Below are 19,302 nucleotides of genomic sequence, written 5' to 3'. Positions count from 1 at the left end.
ATACTTTTGTCTCCAGTTGGAATATCCCACTGGAAATGTAACAAACAATTATTGCATGGGCAAAGATTAACTGGTTTCTAACAAAGCCAACACTAACAAAACATCATCAATGAACATAATTTCATAGACAAGTGTGTGCATTGCTGTAAATGTTCCTTTGTAACAGATTATTAAAATTTCTAAATCAAATGAAGCAACATATCATTTAGGTACTCTGAATGGGAGGATTGGATCTGGATTCTATCAGAAGCACAGACTGCTGGGAAATGCTAGCATGAAGTTTTTGCAGAAAGAGATAAAGGGCCTGATTTAAGGCTGGAGAGGATACATTTTCATCAACTAGGCCGGGTGATCCCGTAAACTTGGAATAGATTTCTTCAAAGTCTTTTGCTATTTTCTAGCCTTGGAGAACTTTAATAAATCTGGTTCAAAGTCTATTAGTTTTTTTTTTTTCTTTAGATTTGCTCATTATAAAGCCACGCTCTGTTTCCAATATCTGTAACTGACAGTAGATTATAAAAGAAATATATAATCCTAACATCAGACAGATATATGACATAAAGTAATGAAGCTATGTATTATATCATTGAATTTTTGAAATGCTGCTGCTCGCTCCTCTAGTGTATTTCATCTGTGCATTCTTCAAATTTCTATAAATCAGTTTTGTGCTGCTCATACAAAATGTGTATATTACCTCCTGTATGCTTTGGATTCCCATAAACGACACATTTGTGCTGTAATAAGTGAGGATATTCAATACATCTTTAAAACATTGTGTTAGTTAATTAACTAAACTGCTTAGCCTAGGGCCCGGACTGAATTGTGGAGTCCTCAGATGTTCTTTTATATCACCAGCTGTTGTAACCACATCAAAGATGTAAAATCAACAGATTTACGAAAAAAAAAAAACTTCCATTTTATTTATAAAATGTTTCTGTTCAAATATGTAAAAAAAGCCATGTGTACTTTGCTGTAAGAGTATTACTAAAAAAAGCTTAGAAGATTGAAAAGCGGAAATCTGCCAATGAAAACAGTAATGTATCCTTCCGGAAATTTTGGGTGCAGTAAATCAAAGCAGACAGCTCCCCAGTACACCAGAAAAGAATTATCAGTAAGTAATTTTTTACAAAGTGGAGGAAATGATGTATCCTCTGTTAGTGTTGTTGCTCTCTGTGGCTCTGTTTTGGAAGATGTGCCCTCATGTTGTCACTGAAAGAGGAAGGGAATGGAAATCTCTCAAATGGGATAGACAGAACAAAAAATTCTGATTTTCATAAAGGAAACATCAAATGAAAAGTAGTAGATTCCTTATGGCTATGTTCACACTGGCCATGAGGTTTTAGTGCATTTACCTACAAGAACTGCTCAAGGGCAGCACTTGAGACCCCATGTGTTGAAAAAGTTGGCTGTTACTGCCTTAAGGTAATGCAACAAAAGTTTTAAAAAGACCACATATCATAGATGTCAGCTAAAAACAAGTAACAGCATGCAAGGGTACACTGATGGTTTGTGAAAGCCAGTCCTTCTCCACATCTACTTACTAGAAAGAAATTTTAAAAGCTCTGCCATCCTCGGGGTGAAAACAGGTTACTTTAGATTGGGAGGTGAAACAAATGTCTAAGCACTCGTGCCTGAAGGACAGAAAATATTTCACAAACCCCAAACCTGTATCAAAACCAAATAAGAACTAATAATTCCTAAAGGAGGTGGCTCAATTTGCTTTTCTTGTATTTTCCCGTGAAAATTATTTACTCCTATCCTTAGGTGACTATCATTCTTCCCCCACTGTACCTATTCTGACTTCCAAACGTTAAGCTCCATTACAAGATCTGTACCTGCTAAAAATGTTCTTTGCCTTGAAAATAATGCAGCCTTCACATCTCATCTCAAAATGAGTAAGATTTGTTATTTCACATGTTTAATTCCCTTGTGAAAACAAATAAAGTTGTATCAGAAAAAAAAATAATTTAACTATTACATAAAATAATCCAAAACCTGAACTACAGGAAAACAGCTAACAGTACAAATTCAACTCATTTATGAGAGATGTCTAACCTTGTATCTCTGTTTTACCAATCAGATTAGGGCTTCGTTCCCACTATGAACAGTACAGTGCAATTCACTATGCAATTCATAGTATGCAATATGAAGGCACATTAGACTTTGCATAGAAACCACTTGTAAATGTTCCAATTTATGTGCTGCCCTGAAGTGCATTTTTCACTGTTCTATTTATTTCCGTCTGTTTTTGGTTTCTACCCCCTTCAAAGTAATGAATGGGGTCAGCATCAGATTGGATAGCTACGCAATTGCTGTGCATTGCAGTATGCTACATTTTAGGTCCTCTTCTGATGGTCATCTTAGTGACACAGAAGCAGCAGCTGCTTTAAGAAGAAAATATTTCAGCCCTTCAAAAATTCTTTTATATTCTCCCCAGCAAGGCAGTTACCATAGCTGTTATTTTTATAATCACAGAATCAGTCACCATCTTCCCTTTACCTGTAAATGTCCACCTATCTCTGCACAGACACTGAGGCTGGGCACAGCGGAAGAGGATTTGAGAATATTTGCTGCAGCTAGTTGAGCAGATTGGTTCCTGGATTCAATCCTTTCCTGTTATTGGCTGCTAGACCTATTTAATAACTCTGGTTGCTGGATCCTCAGCTTTCTGCCCATTGCCCAGTGATTATACCTGTTGTGTTCTTGGATAGTGACCCCAACCTCGCTGTTTCTCAGTTGCTCTCACCCAGCCTTTTCTGACGATTATTGCCTGCTGCCTGTGCCCTAACCTTGATCCATCTTCACTACAATTATTGCCTGCCATCTACCCAACACCCTGGTACCTGATCCCTGGCTGTTCCTACTTTGAAGTTCTGTCCCACCTGCCCCTAGTTTTAAAAGCTTGTGGGCTTTGACCTGGTGTACTCCCTGAGAGGGGGTGTAGCCCTAACATTAGGATTTGCCACCATCTGTAGTGATACAGACTAATTATCCCATCAGAAGACCGCCAATTTTAGCAGTTCAATTTTATTAGTACACACAGTACAAGGTCCTGATGAAGGGAGATCCCGTGAACCCATGAAAAAGGGTTGGATTTTGAATTTGGAAATTTTACATTCTGCTTTTGGTTCTTTTCTGCCTGCACACCCAGCTCCTACTCACATGAAAATTGACCCTCTCCACTGTTTAGGACCTGACAGAGAACATGTTATGCCGTATGGGATCCAGGGCCCCAGACCTTTTTTCCACTACACAAACATTGGCCGGATTCAAGAAACTTCAGAGCAAAGTTTCCCAACTCCCGGAATGGTGTCGTCTGAGGCTCCTTACACTGCTCTGCAGCGTGTGCCAGTGTGATGACAGGAGGCAGGCGCTACTAAGTATGGCAGAAAAGTGTATGTAAGTCTTACACTGCTCTGCCATTCTCAGAAGCTCCACCACCTGTCAACACACTAGCTCCCTTACCCTGTTGTTGTTACAGCTGACTCCTACTCCTGGGCCATGGCTGTCTGAAAGGATGGTCTCCTCTGTTACCGAGTCCTGCTGTCAGAAAGGATGGTGACCACTGCTTTAGAGTATTGTTCCATAATATACTTCTCCCAGTGAAGTAATCCTATATCACATATTATTTTGGTATCCCATCAGCAGTGTCCTCCATGATACTAGGGACCTAAACATTTGAACAGGTCTTAAATCTTACCAAAAGGTCTTCTATCTTACCAGATTTACACAAAGAAGAAAAAAGTATAAGGTATTCCATTTAATGTATGGTAGGAAAAAATAGAAATAATAGTAAATGTAATTAATTAGTTTATGTCCCATAATGAAATAACCAAGCAATGTAAAAAGACTTATTAAAATTTTATTTTGACAAAAAAAAACAAAAAAACAAAAACAGCATTTCTGTACAAGTCATACACAGATCTGTGGAAATTATGTCATAGTATAAATATACACCTATTTGTATTGCTCTATGACATACGTGTCTAAAAAAATCAGCTGAAACAATGAAAACTTTTCGTAGGGGCGAATTTAGGTAGAAAGTTGTAAGGATTTAAAAATATCCGCACATTGAACAGCCGTCCTTGTTCTTGTCCTTGTTCCAGCCAAGTAAAGATTAGGGATTGGAGAGAGAAGGATCTGATGCATAACATTTTCTCTATGGTTGGAGTCTCATCTTTGTTTCTGTGTTTGGGACTCCTGTGCTTAGCTATGTTCCCTTTCCTGGTTTTCACTAAAACCATTATAAGGTAAATCCTGGAGTTTACAGCCACAAATATTTATCAGTGTGTTGAATTTAGTTTTATAGTATCTGATTTTCTCACAAAATACTTCTGGTTAAAGGAAAAAAAATACACAGACACTGGTTTAACAGATCTTGGGAACATAATTAGCAAGATTTTCATAATGAATAAAAAGATACATTGTCTACACCACAGAAGAAGGAAATGGTCCGAGTTAAGATCAGCACAAGTGTAATTCTTGTTCAGCACTGTCCTCGTTGGTTGTGAAAAAGCTCAAACTGGCAGTCTGACTTACTATTCAGTGGGTACAAGTTCCACTAGAAGATAAAGTTCATTACACATAACCACATGGTCTCCCCAGCCAATGATCCTTTAGTCCCAAAGTTTGATGAGTCCATCCCATCCACACGTGATAACTTTAGATGTTTCATGTGGGTGCCACACTGCACTTATGCACACTTTATCATGAGCTTTCAATCTGCTGTACAGTTTTGTTGTCTTCCAGTCCCAGATCTTCAGTTTTCCATCTGCATCACCAGAAACCACATAACTAAAAATAAATAAATAAGAGGATTAACCAAGCATTCTATTAGCATTTCCTTGAATTTAGCAAAACATGTATGTGGCCACTTTACGTTGCTAGATATTATTTGATTTAAATAAACTCCTTAATTCTTCTAAACACATTATGGAAAATAAAAATCAGAGTGGACCTTCAATAATAACTACTAGTCTAAATGACCAGCAAATACAGAATCATAGATTACAGATACATAGAAAACATGTTTTAGCAAATTGTGACACTTCCTGTGATAGAAATGGTCCTGCTCCTCACGCTTCATCAGAATTCCTTCTGGTCCTTTTATATGATCACTACATAACAACCAGTAAGAAAAATATTTAAAGCAGGATCTCTATGTGTTATTTTAATGAAAGCTACAAATCACATCACATTTTAAAGTCTATGCGATGTTATGGTGTGTTTGTATAAAAAAGCTTTAAGAGCTTAATATAAAAATCTGTTTAACTGAAGAGAAAATTCTATGCATATAGTAAAGCTTGCAGAATATAAAACCACTGGTCAGAACTGTACAGTTTTTCCAGGTCAATTCCTCCGTATTACCTATAGGAGAGTTTAGGTATTTAAGTATAATATGTTACACAGCAAATCTAACATGGCATATAATTGCGATGTATATTCATTTATTCCCATCCCTGTCTTAGATTTTTCAAGTCTAAAATGTCTAAAAACATGGCATCATTTTCATGAGACCAGGTCTGAAAAACCACTACCAGATAAAATAAAAGTATTTACCTCATGTCTGGCGAAAAGTCAACTTGACAAGCATAGCCTGCAACCATATGACCCTTAAAAATCTTCTTTTTATTCAGCCTGAATCTATTTTGTGCACCAAATATTAAAATTTGGTTGTCCATTGACTGACAGGCCAGCCATTTACCTAGAAATGAATTTGAATAATACAGTAAGAGACAAAACTGAACCATCACATTGTTAATAAGCAACACTGTGCTATAAGACATTACAGGCAAATTATTTAGCAAAACAAAAATGTACCTTATATTCTATATAAAAGCCATTCATCAGATTCACAGCTAAAGCTACATTTAATTAATGTGACATTTAAGGCATCACAATATACATAATTAAAATGCCAGCAAACCTTATTATGTTATACAAAAAACTTAAAACCAAATTACAATGTAACACCATAATATAATGACAATCATGAAAAAAAACAGCAGGTACAGCTACAATTCAATTGTATGTAATTTCCATGGCAATTACAATTTACCTATACATGGATATGACAGGGTGTGGCATTATTTATTTTTAGTAGGTAATGGGAAAAGACCTTAATTTTATACAGATTCACAGCTAACCACAGATATACAAACAAAGTTCATTTATGTAATGTTGCAACCTTTCTGTAACAGTTTTCCAACAGCACCTGGGTGGGAGAATAGTTTGACATACTCATCTTTCCTCAACTTCCTTACTGTACTGTGGAAGGCATCTTCAGCCAGCAAAATATTTGGATGTGCTAGTCTAGGTAGTACAGAAAAAATTATGGAAGAGCTAAGTATATTAGCCAACTAACGCTTCCAAGATTTTTTGTAAAATCCAGTGTTAAATTGTGGGGCAGGTGGACCTTATTAGTGAGGGTGAAGATCCACTTTGTGATATTATAATTATATTCTAAAACTAAAATCGAATTTTAAAATGTTGGATGTCATAAAGAGTTCGCAACAGCAGCTTCCAAATCAAATCCCACACTTAAAATCAACTAAAATATTGGGGGAATAGCCCATAGTACCTAGTGAAAAAGAGTCAGCCTGAAAATGCTAACCTGTGTGCCCCCCCCCAAACAATTTGTCAATTCAACAATTTGGCTTTTTGACCATTACAAGTGTGACATTACATTTTTACATTGATGAACCCTGTCTAGAACTGGATATAGTAAGGATAAAAAGATAAGATGAGTTGCCTTACTGGCCAATAGGCATGCCAGGAAAAAAGCAAAGAGTTATGTTACAATAGGAAACTGCTGGAGCTTTGATAGTTCAGAACAACCTGATAGTTTGACCTGCACATAGAAGTTATACAGAGGCTTCCAATTTTTTTTTTTTTACCAGAATCAGTTTGCTTTAACAGGTATTCTACTTACCATTAGGAGAAAGTGTAACAGCTGGCATTGAGTGCATACTTGGCTCTGCTATGTATTTGAAATCCACAGGAATATCCCTAAAAGAAAATAAATGTACTAAATAGATGGAGTGTCATATATAGTTCTTCGTTTATTTCTTATATGATCTCACAAGGAAACAAAGGATTGTAATGAAGTTATATTTACTATTTGGGGGTAGTGAAAGCATCAGTGGGAGGGGGATATGGTGACAGTTAAGGTTGAAGGTGGTTAAAGGATAGTTCAGAGAAGATTACATAGGCCCCAACAGAGGCAATGATGGAATCCAGTAAGTGCATAGAGGCTGACATGGGGTAGTATTTGCTGGAGAAAACAATAGTGGTGGTGGTAGTAGAGGTAAATGTCAATAGTGAGGTGAGTAGGGGTAAAAAAAAAGTGTGTGTAATTGACAGGGGTTTTGTTGCCCTTAATGGTGAGATAGCTAGGGGCTTAGTAATGTGTTAGTGGTTTTAAATTTGTAGTGTAGTGCTCAGTGGAATTAGGTGAACAAGAGGTGAACAGGGGTCAATGTTGCTGCAGTATTGGATGGTTTGAGTATGGGGCAAGCACAGTGTTAGGTGCTAAAGGGTAAGTATAGGGCTTGCACAATAGTAGGTAGTGATAGCAAGGGGTTCTGGCAAGTTGTAAGTGGGTGTAGTAGTAGTAGTAGTAGTAGTAGGTGATAATTGGAAGGTGGTAAGCACTATGGGAAGTGGTTACAGCAATGAGAGAAGGATGTGATCAGTAGCAGGCAGATGGTGCAGGGCCTCCCTTCTCCCATTCTGTGCAGGTAAGCCAGAAGCACTGCAGATAGTTTCAGAGCAATCTGCTGTGAGGGTAAGGCAGGAGTAGTGCTGGTGATCTAGTGCAAGTCATCTAGAATCTGTATGGGTGAACCTGGAACCAGAGCTCATTTTAGTATGCATATGGGGAGGGACGCTAGCTGAGAAAGGAAGAAGCCGATTTTCTTTTAGTTCTGCACAAACGTATTTGGTCTGAAAATCTCTCCAAAAGAAGTAAATCACCCACTAGCTTTAATATCTTTTAGAATTTTGTAACTGAATAAATGAAATTCTATTACAAACGCTACAATAATATTTTTATACTCTTTACAAATGTGTAATATTTAAAAAAAATATAGGGGGCGGGAAGTTATTATAACCTGACAGTAATTAAAAACCTTTTAAATATTTCAGTATTGCAAATATCCTCATGTTTGTGGAAGCAAAACTGACAAAATTAAATTACTGGTGGAAAAGAATACAACTCTGAAATTGAGCTCAAGCTGTTCAAGTGTAATTACAGATGCAAAGATACACAACACTGGAAAGTGGAAGAAAAATGAGAGGAAAATAAAGAACCATCTGCTAAAAGAAAACATACGCTTTGAAAATAGGTGAATTTTCAATGATAAGAAATAATACCACTGTTAAACTAAGCAATCATATGTGAACATTTACAAGTCTCTTGATTGCAGAAGTGATTTCACCTGGAGACTTACCATTCCCAGACTCTCAAGCTCTTATCATCAGAGGTGCTTACGAAGCGCCTGTTCTCATCCACAAAAGTAATGGTGTTGACAGCTCCCAAATGCCTGTCATACTCTTGGACAATTTCTCCAGTGCGAATATCCCACTAGAAAAAAATAACAGACAATCAATACATGGCACAAAATAACGTTGTTCTGATGAAGGCAGTACAAACAAAATGTTTTTTTTTCCAAACAGGGAATGCATTTGCAACATAAATAGCCATGAAATTAATGAACATACTAATAGTCTGCTGTAAAGAGGTTCTTAATAAGGTTTTATATGCCTATAAATAACACGACACAGGCAGCAACCCCAGGTTTTTTGGACATCCAGAAGAAGTCTCATGTCTTTTGGATTTCTTTAATCATTCAAGAAAGGCTTATGTTAAATTCCCATATAACCTTATGTGAAAACTGTTGTTAAAATAAATAGTCTGGTAACAAGTGCTTTCTGCAGCAATATGCAGATAACACACCGCCAAAATATTATATCATGATATTCCTTGGAATTGTGCTACCCTTGATGTGGGGTGGTAACGGACTGTAGCCCATGGGAGCTCTAAATTTAGTCTTAGAGCAAATGGGGCTGTAATCTTGAAACAGCAGAAGATATCCCTGTTTAATTTCATGTTTTTGAACTTGAATCCCTAAAAGGCTAGGTAGCTGACATTTAGGGGATATGAGTGAAGTACTAGAGGACGTTATTAGGTAGCATATTATTGTGTTAGTGATAATGTCACTGCACATGCCCACTCTCAACAGTAGCTAAAATCTAACTGGTAGCACTAAATAGACAAAGCTACTTGATGACTTCACTGCACAAGCTCACTTCAAGTGGAAGCATGATCTGATAGGACACTGGGAACTGCAAATTACACTGTGCTCTACATTCTGTAACCAAAATGCCTGTAGAGTAAAACCATCAATGACCTGTAGTAGGCAGAGAATGTAATCTGCTCTCCTTAAAAAAACACAATTATCAGTTAAGAAGGAATACAAATCTACATGTTTATTCCCATGCTTTATGCTGTGTTGTACCAGTAATATCAATACTTACTTGAACTATTTTCTTATCTGACATTCCGGCTACAAACAAATTCTGTTTATCCTCATCAGGATTGAATTTGACACAGTATGGAACTTTTCTGTTTGTAAACCTGGAAATACACTGCCCTACAGGACAGAAAGAAAAATCAATACATTTATATAATAAGAAACAAAGGCAAAAATATTCAGTATTTGATTACAAGGTTTTCAATTTATTCCATAAGAATCTTAGAAAAACTAAAGTTCTAAAAAACTATAAAGTGATTGTGTTGACCACACCAACACGATATATTTAGTTCTAAGCTCTATTAAAGGTTAGAAAACAAATAGAAGTATTTGCCATGTAAGTCCCATGATGCTAATGTACAATACATATATTATGTATGCTATGAAATATTTACATTGAACATTTCTACTGTAATAAACAAGATGATTGATTGATCTTTAAAACAAAAATATACTTGTATTGACAATGAAACTGCATAGGCTAGAGCCCAAGCTGTGTTGTGGAGTCCATACACCAGGGTCTGTAGTCTGCAGATGTTCTCTTATATCACCAGCTGTTGTAACCACATTAAAGATGTAATATCAACAGAAATCCAAAAACCTTTCCATGTTAATTATAATTTTTTTTTTTGCTTAATGTGAAAGACTGCACACTGCTTTATGGGTTTTAGAAAAAAAAAAAAAAAAAAAAAAAGCTTAGGAGATTGGATAACAAAAATCTGCAAATTTAAACAGTACTGTAACCTTCCAGTAACTTTGGGTGAAGTAAATCAAAGCAGACAGCTCCCCAGTTTGCAACAAAAAATCACTTTGAGTAATGCAATTATCAATGTATCAACAAACAAGGCAAAACTTTTTCTTGGATCTGCTGTCAGATCGTGATTAGTCTGCAACCTTGTTATAATTTGTCTATACCTCTCCCAGAGAGCAGTAACAGAGTAACTTGGATAACATGAAAATAGAAGTTTCCATTTGGGACAAAGCAATAGAAAAGCTGATAAAAATTCAAGGCCTTGCTTTTGAGCGTCCATTCTTTTTTCTAAAAATTTCCCCTCACAACTTGTCCGATTATACAGCACTTTTCAGCTTTAAAGAAATATCATGCATAACAAACCTGTCTCCGAGTCCCACAGCTTGAGATAGCGGTCATAGGCTGCACTAAGGAACTGTGTTCCACTATTGTTAAAACAGATATCTCGAACAGCTTTACTGTGGCCTAAAAAAAAAAAAAAAAAAGTCAAAAAACACTATTGTGCCATATCCAGAAACAAAGACTAAAACAGGCATTTACATGATGTATGGAAACGTGCCTCACCATCCAGAATCCAAGTTAAATAAACACATTCACTGCCTGCTGGTGTATTGTATTTCAATTAGTTAATAATTTGTGAATACTTAACCTCCTGGGCGGTTCATTTCTGTCTGGATTTATATGTCTAAAAGTACATTATTTTTCATGAAAATGTATTTTACAGTATAATTTATTTATTATATCAAAAGTATAATAAAGTTTGAAACTAAAAATAAATTAAATAAACAAAAAAAAAACAAATTTAATAAATGTATTAAACTTTGACATGATTTTGTGTTTCAAAGCTTTTTATACTCACACTATTAAATTATACTGTAAAATACATTTTCATAAAAGACAATGCGTTTTACTAGTTGGCTTCTGCAGGGGACTTACTGACTTTTAATAGAATAGCATAGGATATGACAGGGAGAAGATATTCTGTGTGAAGTTGGATTAGGAGCTCCCAATAGGTATGGTAGAATGAGGTTTCCTAGCAGTATACTTTAGTGGAGATGCCAAATTGGGAATAAAATTGCTCAGGTTTGTGTCTAATGACAGGTAATTGAACAAATGTTTAAGGAAAGTCCTGAAGTGTCAGTTTTAGGGGGAAAAAACTAACTGGTTTATTTGCAATTTGAGACAGGGGAAAGGGTCAAAGATGTGTATCATCAGTGTTATTCTATAGGAGATGATAAAAATATTCCAACAATTTCAAACATGTATACAATACCTATAAATGTCCGTAAACATCTTCTTTCATTGTACACCTCCCAAAGCTGTAATAAAATAATGAAAAGTGATCACAGATTTGCCAGTCTCTCATATAATATTAAAAAGTAAACAAAAAAATCAAATCAATGTTGGAATATTGGACTACCATGTCCACGTAATGTGCAGCAATGTCAGATGAAATATTGGTCACATAAGTGCTTGCCATCTTTAGATATCATCATAGATCAGAGCCTTCAGCAGAGAGATTTAGGAAAACAAGTAATAGCATGTACAGATTTCAGATGGCTTATGGAATCCAGTCCTTGTCCACATCCTCTTACCAGAAGATATGTATAAAGCCCTGTTAACCTCAGGGTAAAAACAGGTTGCATCAGAATTTTGTCTGAACTCCAATGCCTGAGGAGAGTTTACATCATCTTAGACAAGCACTTAACAAATGCATATAAATGTAACATTAATTTTGTCATGTGGAAATAGAACTAAAGTTACACATTCAGCGGAAGAAAAAAACAATTTGTCCTGTTAGATGAATGGCTGACATAATAAGCAATGTTCTTGCGCTAGTACTAGCAGCTAGGTCGTCTTCAGTTACAAAATAAAAATAACATAATGCATACACTGAAGATGAAATGTATTCCTAACACTGCCAATTTATTTAAAAAAAAAACATTTACGGAAACTTTATTTGAAATTACACTAGAATCTGGGATAAGATTATAAAGAGTAAAATCACTTTAGGAAAGTTAGATTTAACTGAATTGCTTAGTTTTGGCAATCGAACATGTTTTAGATACAGGGAAGGGATGTGTTTAGGCACCTTACAAGAATAGTGAAACATAGTGTGTACATCACCACTCTAATGATAGTCCTTGTGTGCAGACTTTAAATATTGGTGCCACTCTCAGGTTACAGATTATGGAACAATGTTGTGAGACACTAAGCAGCAAACCGTTCACATTTGTACCTCAAAAATTTATTTTGATTTCTGACTGTAATTTTAAAGAAAATGAAACCTGGATTGAGAGTTTGTTGAGCTATTCATTTGAGAATAGTTTCTTGGCTGTCAGAGGAATCCCACTAGCACAGACAAGGTAAGATTATCAGTATTTTTTCATTGTTTATGCAACAGCTTGTAGTATGGAAACCACTGTAACAGCCACAATTCCAAAAGATCAACAGTCCTAGCCTGCGTATTTCTTTAAACACTAGCTCCTTTTAATGGATTGGTCACCAAAAGTGAAGCTAGTCTAGAACACTCGGATCATACTCATATCACCCTACTTATTGGGAATATGACCACAATCCACCCTTGTCCCCTGAAAAAATACAATATGCCAGTCATTAAACCTAGGATTCCAAACTGTTTGATGGGGTTATTTTTTCCAAGCACAATAGGCAACTAACCAGAAAAAAAGGCTCTCCTCAAGGCCAGTAACATATTAAACCTAAATCAGAGTTATACTCAAACATTGTTATGGGGAAAATGTATTAAGAAGGCTGAAAACAGCTGTTTAAAAAAGGACTACATTTTTTTATCTTTCCTGAAGAAACGGATGCTCAAGACTCATCAAGTTACACCAGAGGGTGTCATGAGCAGCATCTGCTTCAGTAAAGACAATATGTTAGTTTCTTAATTACTAATTTATTTACCCGAACAAGACAATTAAGAGAGCTAATAGGACAAAGGTAAAGCAAAGACTGTGCTTGTGATAAATATTTACCCCAACTGGTTACACAGTAAGGGGCGAAAGTATGGCACTATGTTGTGAGAGAAAAAAATGTACACACAGCAATAAAAAAAAAAAATAAAAAAAAATGATACTATATTGTGTATACACATTTACAAAAATATGTAATCTCCCGGCAAGCATCCAAGAAACAGATACAGAAAAAAAAAAGTTGCTGGCCATGTGAGGGGGATAATAGGTATCGTATCTTTTGATAGCTTTTAAAACATCTACATCTGTGAAAGCTAATGTTACAGGACAAGTTCTGAATACATGACTTCTCCTATTCCATGCTTCCCAACCTACACAGCTCAACCTGGTTTTTCTGTTTACCTCCTTCCAAGCTTCCCCACCTGCATTACTTTCACTTTCCCCATGCTACCCGCCTGCCCTCTCCCCAAAAATAAAAAAAACCTAGAACAACCTGTAAAAATAGAATTATAGTTCCTTAGTCCAAAAGTCAAAAAAAAAAAAAAAGACAACAAAATCAGCTTTAGCACACATTATATAAGCACAACTGCCACTTTTCCTTTGCAAGCATAGGAAGCATTCATGTAGCAGTCTGTAATCCATAACAGGCCAAATAAAGAAAATATTCTTCATAGCCATAGTCATCTTCTAAACCAGAGCATGATTTGTAACTATCTTTAAAGAAATGAAGCATTGTTACATTTTGTTAAAAATAAATGTTTTCAAACACTGTTTTCCTGAAACAAAGTAGTTCACAGTAACATAAGGTTTAAAAAAAATGTGACTAGCTTACTTTTTGCTTTACCTAAAATATAACAATGGTGATTATGAGCAATAACTGACCTTAATCTTGCAGTCCATAGAACAAGACAACAGTAAGTGTCCAGAGAATGGAAATAAGCTCACAGCACTGACACCCTTAAAAATAAAAAAAAGAAATAGTCGATTTAACAAAAGTAATATCATTCAAACTTAGATTTTTCCATAAAATTACAAATAACAATATTAGGCACTGGCGCTTGGCATGACATTGAAGAAGTTGAATGAGAGTCCTTTAATGAGTGTGTTTATTTTAAAAGCAGGAAATATTGATAAAGCACAACAATATGCTTTCCAAATGAAAGACACCAGAATGTAATTATCTTAGACTAGACATTTCTGGTCATGTCACTTGTCAAATGTTATTCACCAAGTACAGAAAGCTTAGGTTACCATGTATATTACCTTTGTATGTCCAGACCAGACATGGATCTGTTTCTTAGGTAGGTAACATTTTTCTGGTGGTTCTGTGGAGCGGAGATTTACATCCACATCTTGAGGAACGTGGAGATACGATCTGCCCTGGTAGTCTTACATTTCTTTAACTAAAGGAAGAAACATATTAAAAGGATGATCAGGTAAAGATATCATAAAAAAGAGCAGCATTATTAAAATGAACAGAGGCACAGTTCATGAACCAAGATAGGATTAGAGTTTCAGTTTTTGATAGCAGTGGTGGCTTGAAATTAATACCATCCATTCCAATAATCAGCATATAACAGGTGGTATACAAAGCTACATACCATGCAATATGGTCTTCTCATCAGCAGGTTTCTCTTCCTCCTGTTTGCCTCTCTTCTGTCTTTTTGCAGTTATCTCATCCAGCTCTTTCTGCTCTTCCTATAAATCAGAAAAACAAAATTGAATTTCAAACAATCTGAGAAGTTGTTACATCGGTAATTGAGAGACAGATGAATACATTTTTACCTCTGAAGGCTTGGCAACATCTTTTTCATCAACATATTTTGCCCATGGTCCTAGGAAACCATCTATGTCAGAAGCATCTCTGCCTTTTACTTTTTTCCTCTTATCAGGTTTTTTCTGACCTGATTCAAATACGGTTAACCCTAAAACAGAAAAAAAAAATACATTGAATGCTTTAGCATCATCAGACGTTAAGGAAAATGAACTGAATATGCCATCAAGAAGAAAATACTAGTGCAAAAGTCAGAAACTCCAATGAAGACAAATTTATAGAATGCTTTTGACAATGTGGTACTGGAGCCTCTTTTACAAGACAATAAGCAATCTTATTCTAAAAACAGTAGATGGTAAACAGTGGCCAGTCAAAGCAAATTATTGAGCAACACTACCAGCCTCCAACTAAGATTGCAAGAAAAAATGTTTTAAAAAAACAAAACAAAAAACACTATGTTCGGAGTCAACATTAATGCAAGTAAATAAAGAAAGCATACATTTATCCATTAACACCTGGATAAAATAATTCAGCCATGTCCCTGAATGGGGGAGTGGTCCGAGAAGGTCATAGTACCAACCTTACTTGTATAAGAGAAATGGCCTCATGCCTCACTAAAAAAAGGTCTATTCGTGAATATAATAGTTTTGTGGAGTGGCAAATAAAAAGTATAGTCGCATTCTTTAGGATGTTGCATTCTCCCAATGTCGATAACTTGGTGCTGGTGTAAGTGGTTTTTCAACCGCCACAAAGTAGAATAGGGAAGGTGAGAAGCCCCCCGAAACACATCTTCAGCACGGTCACATGCCAAATTAAAATCTCCTCCTAATACCAGCATGCCTTTGGTAAATGTATCTGCAACATCAAGGAATTCCTCTAAGTAAGATATTTGACTGGTGTTGCGGAGGTACAGGTGAACCAGAGTGAATTATTGGGACTGTATTTTCCCTTTAACTAGGAGATATCTCCCTTCTGGGTCAGACTGTACAGCAACTCCAGGGAAGTGATTTGTCAATCAAAATACTAATGCCCTTGGATCAGGGGAGGAGCCATGGTGAAACCGTGTGGAAATGGCGTTTTTTAAATGATGGCACCTTGTCGTGGTGAAAGTGTGTTTCCCGTTTTAATGCAACTTGGCATCTCAGACGACCATGGGCATTCAGGACCACTGAGCTCTTGGTAGGGGAATTGAGACTCTTGGCATTAAAGGATGAAATTTTTAACAGCATGAGGGCGGTATGCTAGGGCCAAACACACTTGCCTGTCCTGCAAAATCAAGGACAATGGTTCTGGGATAGGGTAAATGTGGGAGGAGGAGGGCGCTACCGGGAGGGAGTAGGGAAAAAGGAGCAGCAGCAGCGAGGGCGAATTAAATAGTACCCCCGACCTACTGTCGGGGCCAAGACAAGTAATGCTACTATAAGCAAATACCTAGCTCCTATTCTCGCGAGTAGGACTAAACTAGTGAGGGAAAGTAATACATTTGCTCCGTCAAAGTCAACAGGGCCATGGTGACATGCTTTCCTCAAAATTTCCTCTTTTAAATTGTAATAGTGGATATGCCACAACACTATCATTAGGCAAACTCAAACCCTGATCCCTGACACTAGGACACACTGACCTTTATTCAATTTACCTATTTTTAATGTTTTGGATTGACACACAATGAAATAAGAGGAAAGCAGAACAAAAGCAGGACCGAGCAAGTAGTACAATCATTTGAACAAACTACAAAATAAAATTCCACATTTTGTAGAATATCAGACAGCACTATATACTTCATCTGAGGATAAATATGTGATTTCATAGAGCAACGTGTGGGAAAGCAACATACTGACCTATTGCACATAAACAATATACTGCTCACATCCCCGGTATGACAACAAGATATAAAACTACTATTAGTCTACATGTCTAAATGTGTAGGCATTGCATAATAAAATACATTCACTTGGTATTGAAGCATTGTCAAAAATGTGAAGATAAAGAATAAATCCACACATTCATAACACAACTGCAATTATGAATAAATAGTTATGTCTTAGGAAAAAACACCAGTAGGAAAAAAGCACAATCCATTGTATTATACAAAAAAACTGCATGCACTATATTAGAAGAGCAACGTTTACACCTCCCTCCTCACTTGCAGTTTTATGGAACAAGATGTGTCTGTAATTGTTAATTTTAGATGATTTCACAAATCAGCATATTGTGCCAAAAAAAGATTTTATTTTATAAAAATTCTTTGCTGTCTGCATGATAGTTTTTTTCCCCAGTGTCTTTGAAATTCCCACAGTCTAGCTACATTTTTGTCTGGCCTTAATACAAATGGAATGTAATAAACTGTTAGTCTAAACTAACCTACTGCTTCCCAGGAATCCAGTTTTGCAAAAAAAAAAAAAAAAAAGGGTTATTACCAAATACTCAACCTTAACTCAAAGAGAAGATTTCAGCGAGACACAAAAATATGCATAACCAAAACATAAGTGTACCTTGGTTTTTCTCAGCCTCATCCACAGAACCTATGTATTTGGTGGTTGTATCTTGAACATCCAAAGATGGATCCAGAGCGTAACCTAGAAAAGTAAACTATAAGCATTAGTGTTAGAAATGTTTGCACTGACTAGCTGCTTTTCTGCCATGTAATAAAGAAACCACACTGGGACCCTAAGCCACTGCTCTTTGTGTGGGAGTCACTCTCCAGTTTTCTGCAGTGCAGCTTTTTATTAAAGAAAATCACACGTGGGGAAAGCATGACAATGTGTTTGTTGCTTGTTGTGTAGCCTGACTGCATGGAAGTAAAAAGTGTGGTGCTTTAAAACTAGCCCAAAAAGTATTAATATTGGCCATACACATCAGGCCTATTACATTTTGAGTTTGTTTTAATATTTAATGTGCTTGTAATAAAAAAAACACATCTGCACCATTCCTGACAGTGCAGCATATCACTAAACAATTACATCTGTGCTTTAGTGGCCGTGGTAGGGAGAGTGCTATAGCAAAGGCGGTCCACTAAAAAACAGGTTTGCCAAAAGCAGGCAACAGGCCATGACACAAGAAAATTTGTAAACACATTATTATGGGAAAATGAAGCCAGGTACAAAGTTTCTACTGTAGTTGGCATCAGTGCTAATCTGTTTAGCTATATATTGCCAGTGCGCCATAATCATTAGCAGATGCATCAGATAACATGAATAGCTGCCGAAGCGGACAGTTTCAAAGGCTGCAAAAATGTGATAAGCTCAGCATGGAGCTACAAAAATCAAAGCCACCCAGACCTTTCAATGACTGAAATGTAAGGTTTTCTAGCAAAAACACAGCTAAGTTAAAAATATTCTATAAATGTTGTAAATTGCTTGACTGCAGCTTGCACTGAACAGCAGCTTCCCATTTATTTAAATTAAATGTCTTAATAAGCTTAGCTATGCCCTTGCACATCTGCCATTTTTTTTGGGACGTCTATATTATCACTGTAGTACATTGCAGAGGAGTTAGGACTGAATAAATCAGGAATGTTATGTTTAGAATGGCTTGGGTCTGTAATAAACAAACACATAGTTGATTGGTTATGTTTTCAATGTTGCTTGATATCCTCAGATTTATATTAATAATAATAAAAAAAGTCATTATGTCTTAAAAAGTACATTTAAAATGTGCTAGTGCCCATCATTCCCAGCAGCACATCCCAACATTCACTTCTCTATTGCTCCATTCAGCGGGGAAGCTGGAGAAGTAAAAGTAAGTTTCGTTCCGCTTTAGGAGGGTATATAGCAGCCTGGTGCTGCTAAACAAGTACACTTGAATACATCATTATCAGCAAGTGTGGTCACCTCTATAAGTGCAGAATTTTTAGTAGTTTGCTGGTTTGGAGCAGATAGGAGCAATTGTTTCTGCACATCAATAGGAAGAGTTATAATGCCATTTGTAAACAATATGAAGTATATCACTCTACAGTAAGAAAGAATATTCAGAAGCGAGATAAATATATATATCTCCATGTGCCATATATACACATATGCAATTACTACAGCACAAAATCCAGTAGAGATGCTATATATTTTCATTATTTTAAGAAGGAACCGATTTACACAGATACGAAGATTATAAATATAAAAGGAGATTCCTATTTGCCGTCCATACAAATGTTATGATACGAATTCACAGAGGACTGAAAGATAGCACCCCCTTGTGGCCATATAAAATAGGAGCCACAAACATTCCAAAAGCTGTAATATTACACTTTAGCATGTACTTTTTCCTGTCCCCAGATTTTGTTTCTAACTTTTCTTTTAAATACCCATCAAACAAGAT

At 36.2% G+C, this 19,302-nt stretch overlaps 1 protein-coding gene across 1 annotated transcript in view; it reads right to left on the bottom strand.

Moving 5' to 3' along the window:
- Positions 1-3,845: 3,845 nt before the first annotated feature.
- The window catches only part of CDC40 (cell division cycle 40), a gene marked incomplete in the record, with an annotated part of 25,212 nt that continues 9,755 nt past the window's right edge, over positions 3,846-19,302 (bottom strand). The window contains 12 exon segments of the mRNA XM_072408760.1: positions 3,846-4,794; positions 5,560-5,704; positions 6,932-7,008; positions 8,451-8,584; positions 9,538-9,653; positions 10,648-10,749; positions 11,558-11,603; positions 14,100-14,174; positions 14,481-14,620; positions 14,819-14,915; positions 15,003-15,142; positions 17,484-17,567. Coding sequence (XP_072264861.1) covers positions 4,617-4,794; positions 5,560-5,704; positions 6,932-7,008; positions 8,451-8,584; positions 9,538-9,653; positions 10,648-10,749; positions 11,558-11,603; positions 14,100-14,174; positions 14,481-14,620; positions 14,819-14,915; positions 15,003-15,142; positions 17,484-17,567 — 1,334 coding nt within the window.

Source organism: Pyxicephalus adspersus, chromosome 4 (genome assembly GCF_032062135.1).
Source record: "Pyxicephalus adspersus chromosome 4, UCB_Pads_2.0, whole genome shotgun sequence".
NCBI classification, from domain to species: domain Eukaryota; kingdom Metazoa; phylum Chordata; class Amphibia; order Anura; family Pyxicephalidae; genus Pyxicephalus; species Pyxicephalus adspersus.
Note: the sequence above shows the minus strand (reverse complement) of the source record. Positions and strands in the feature narration are given on the sequence as shown.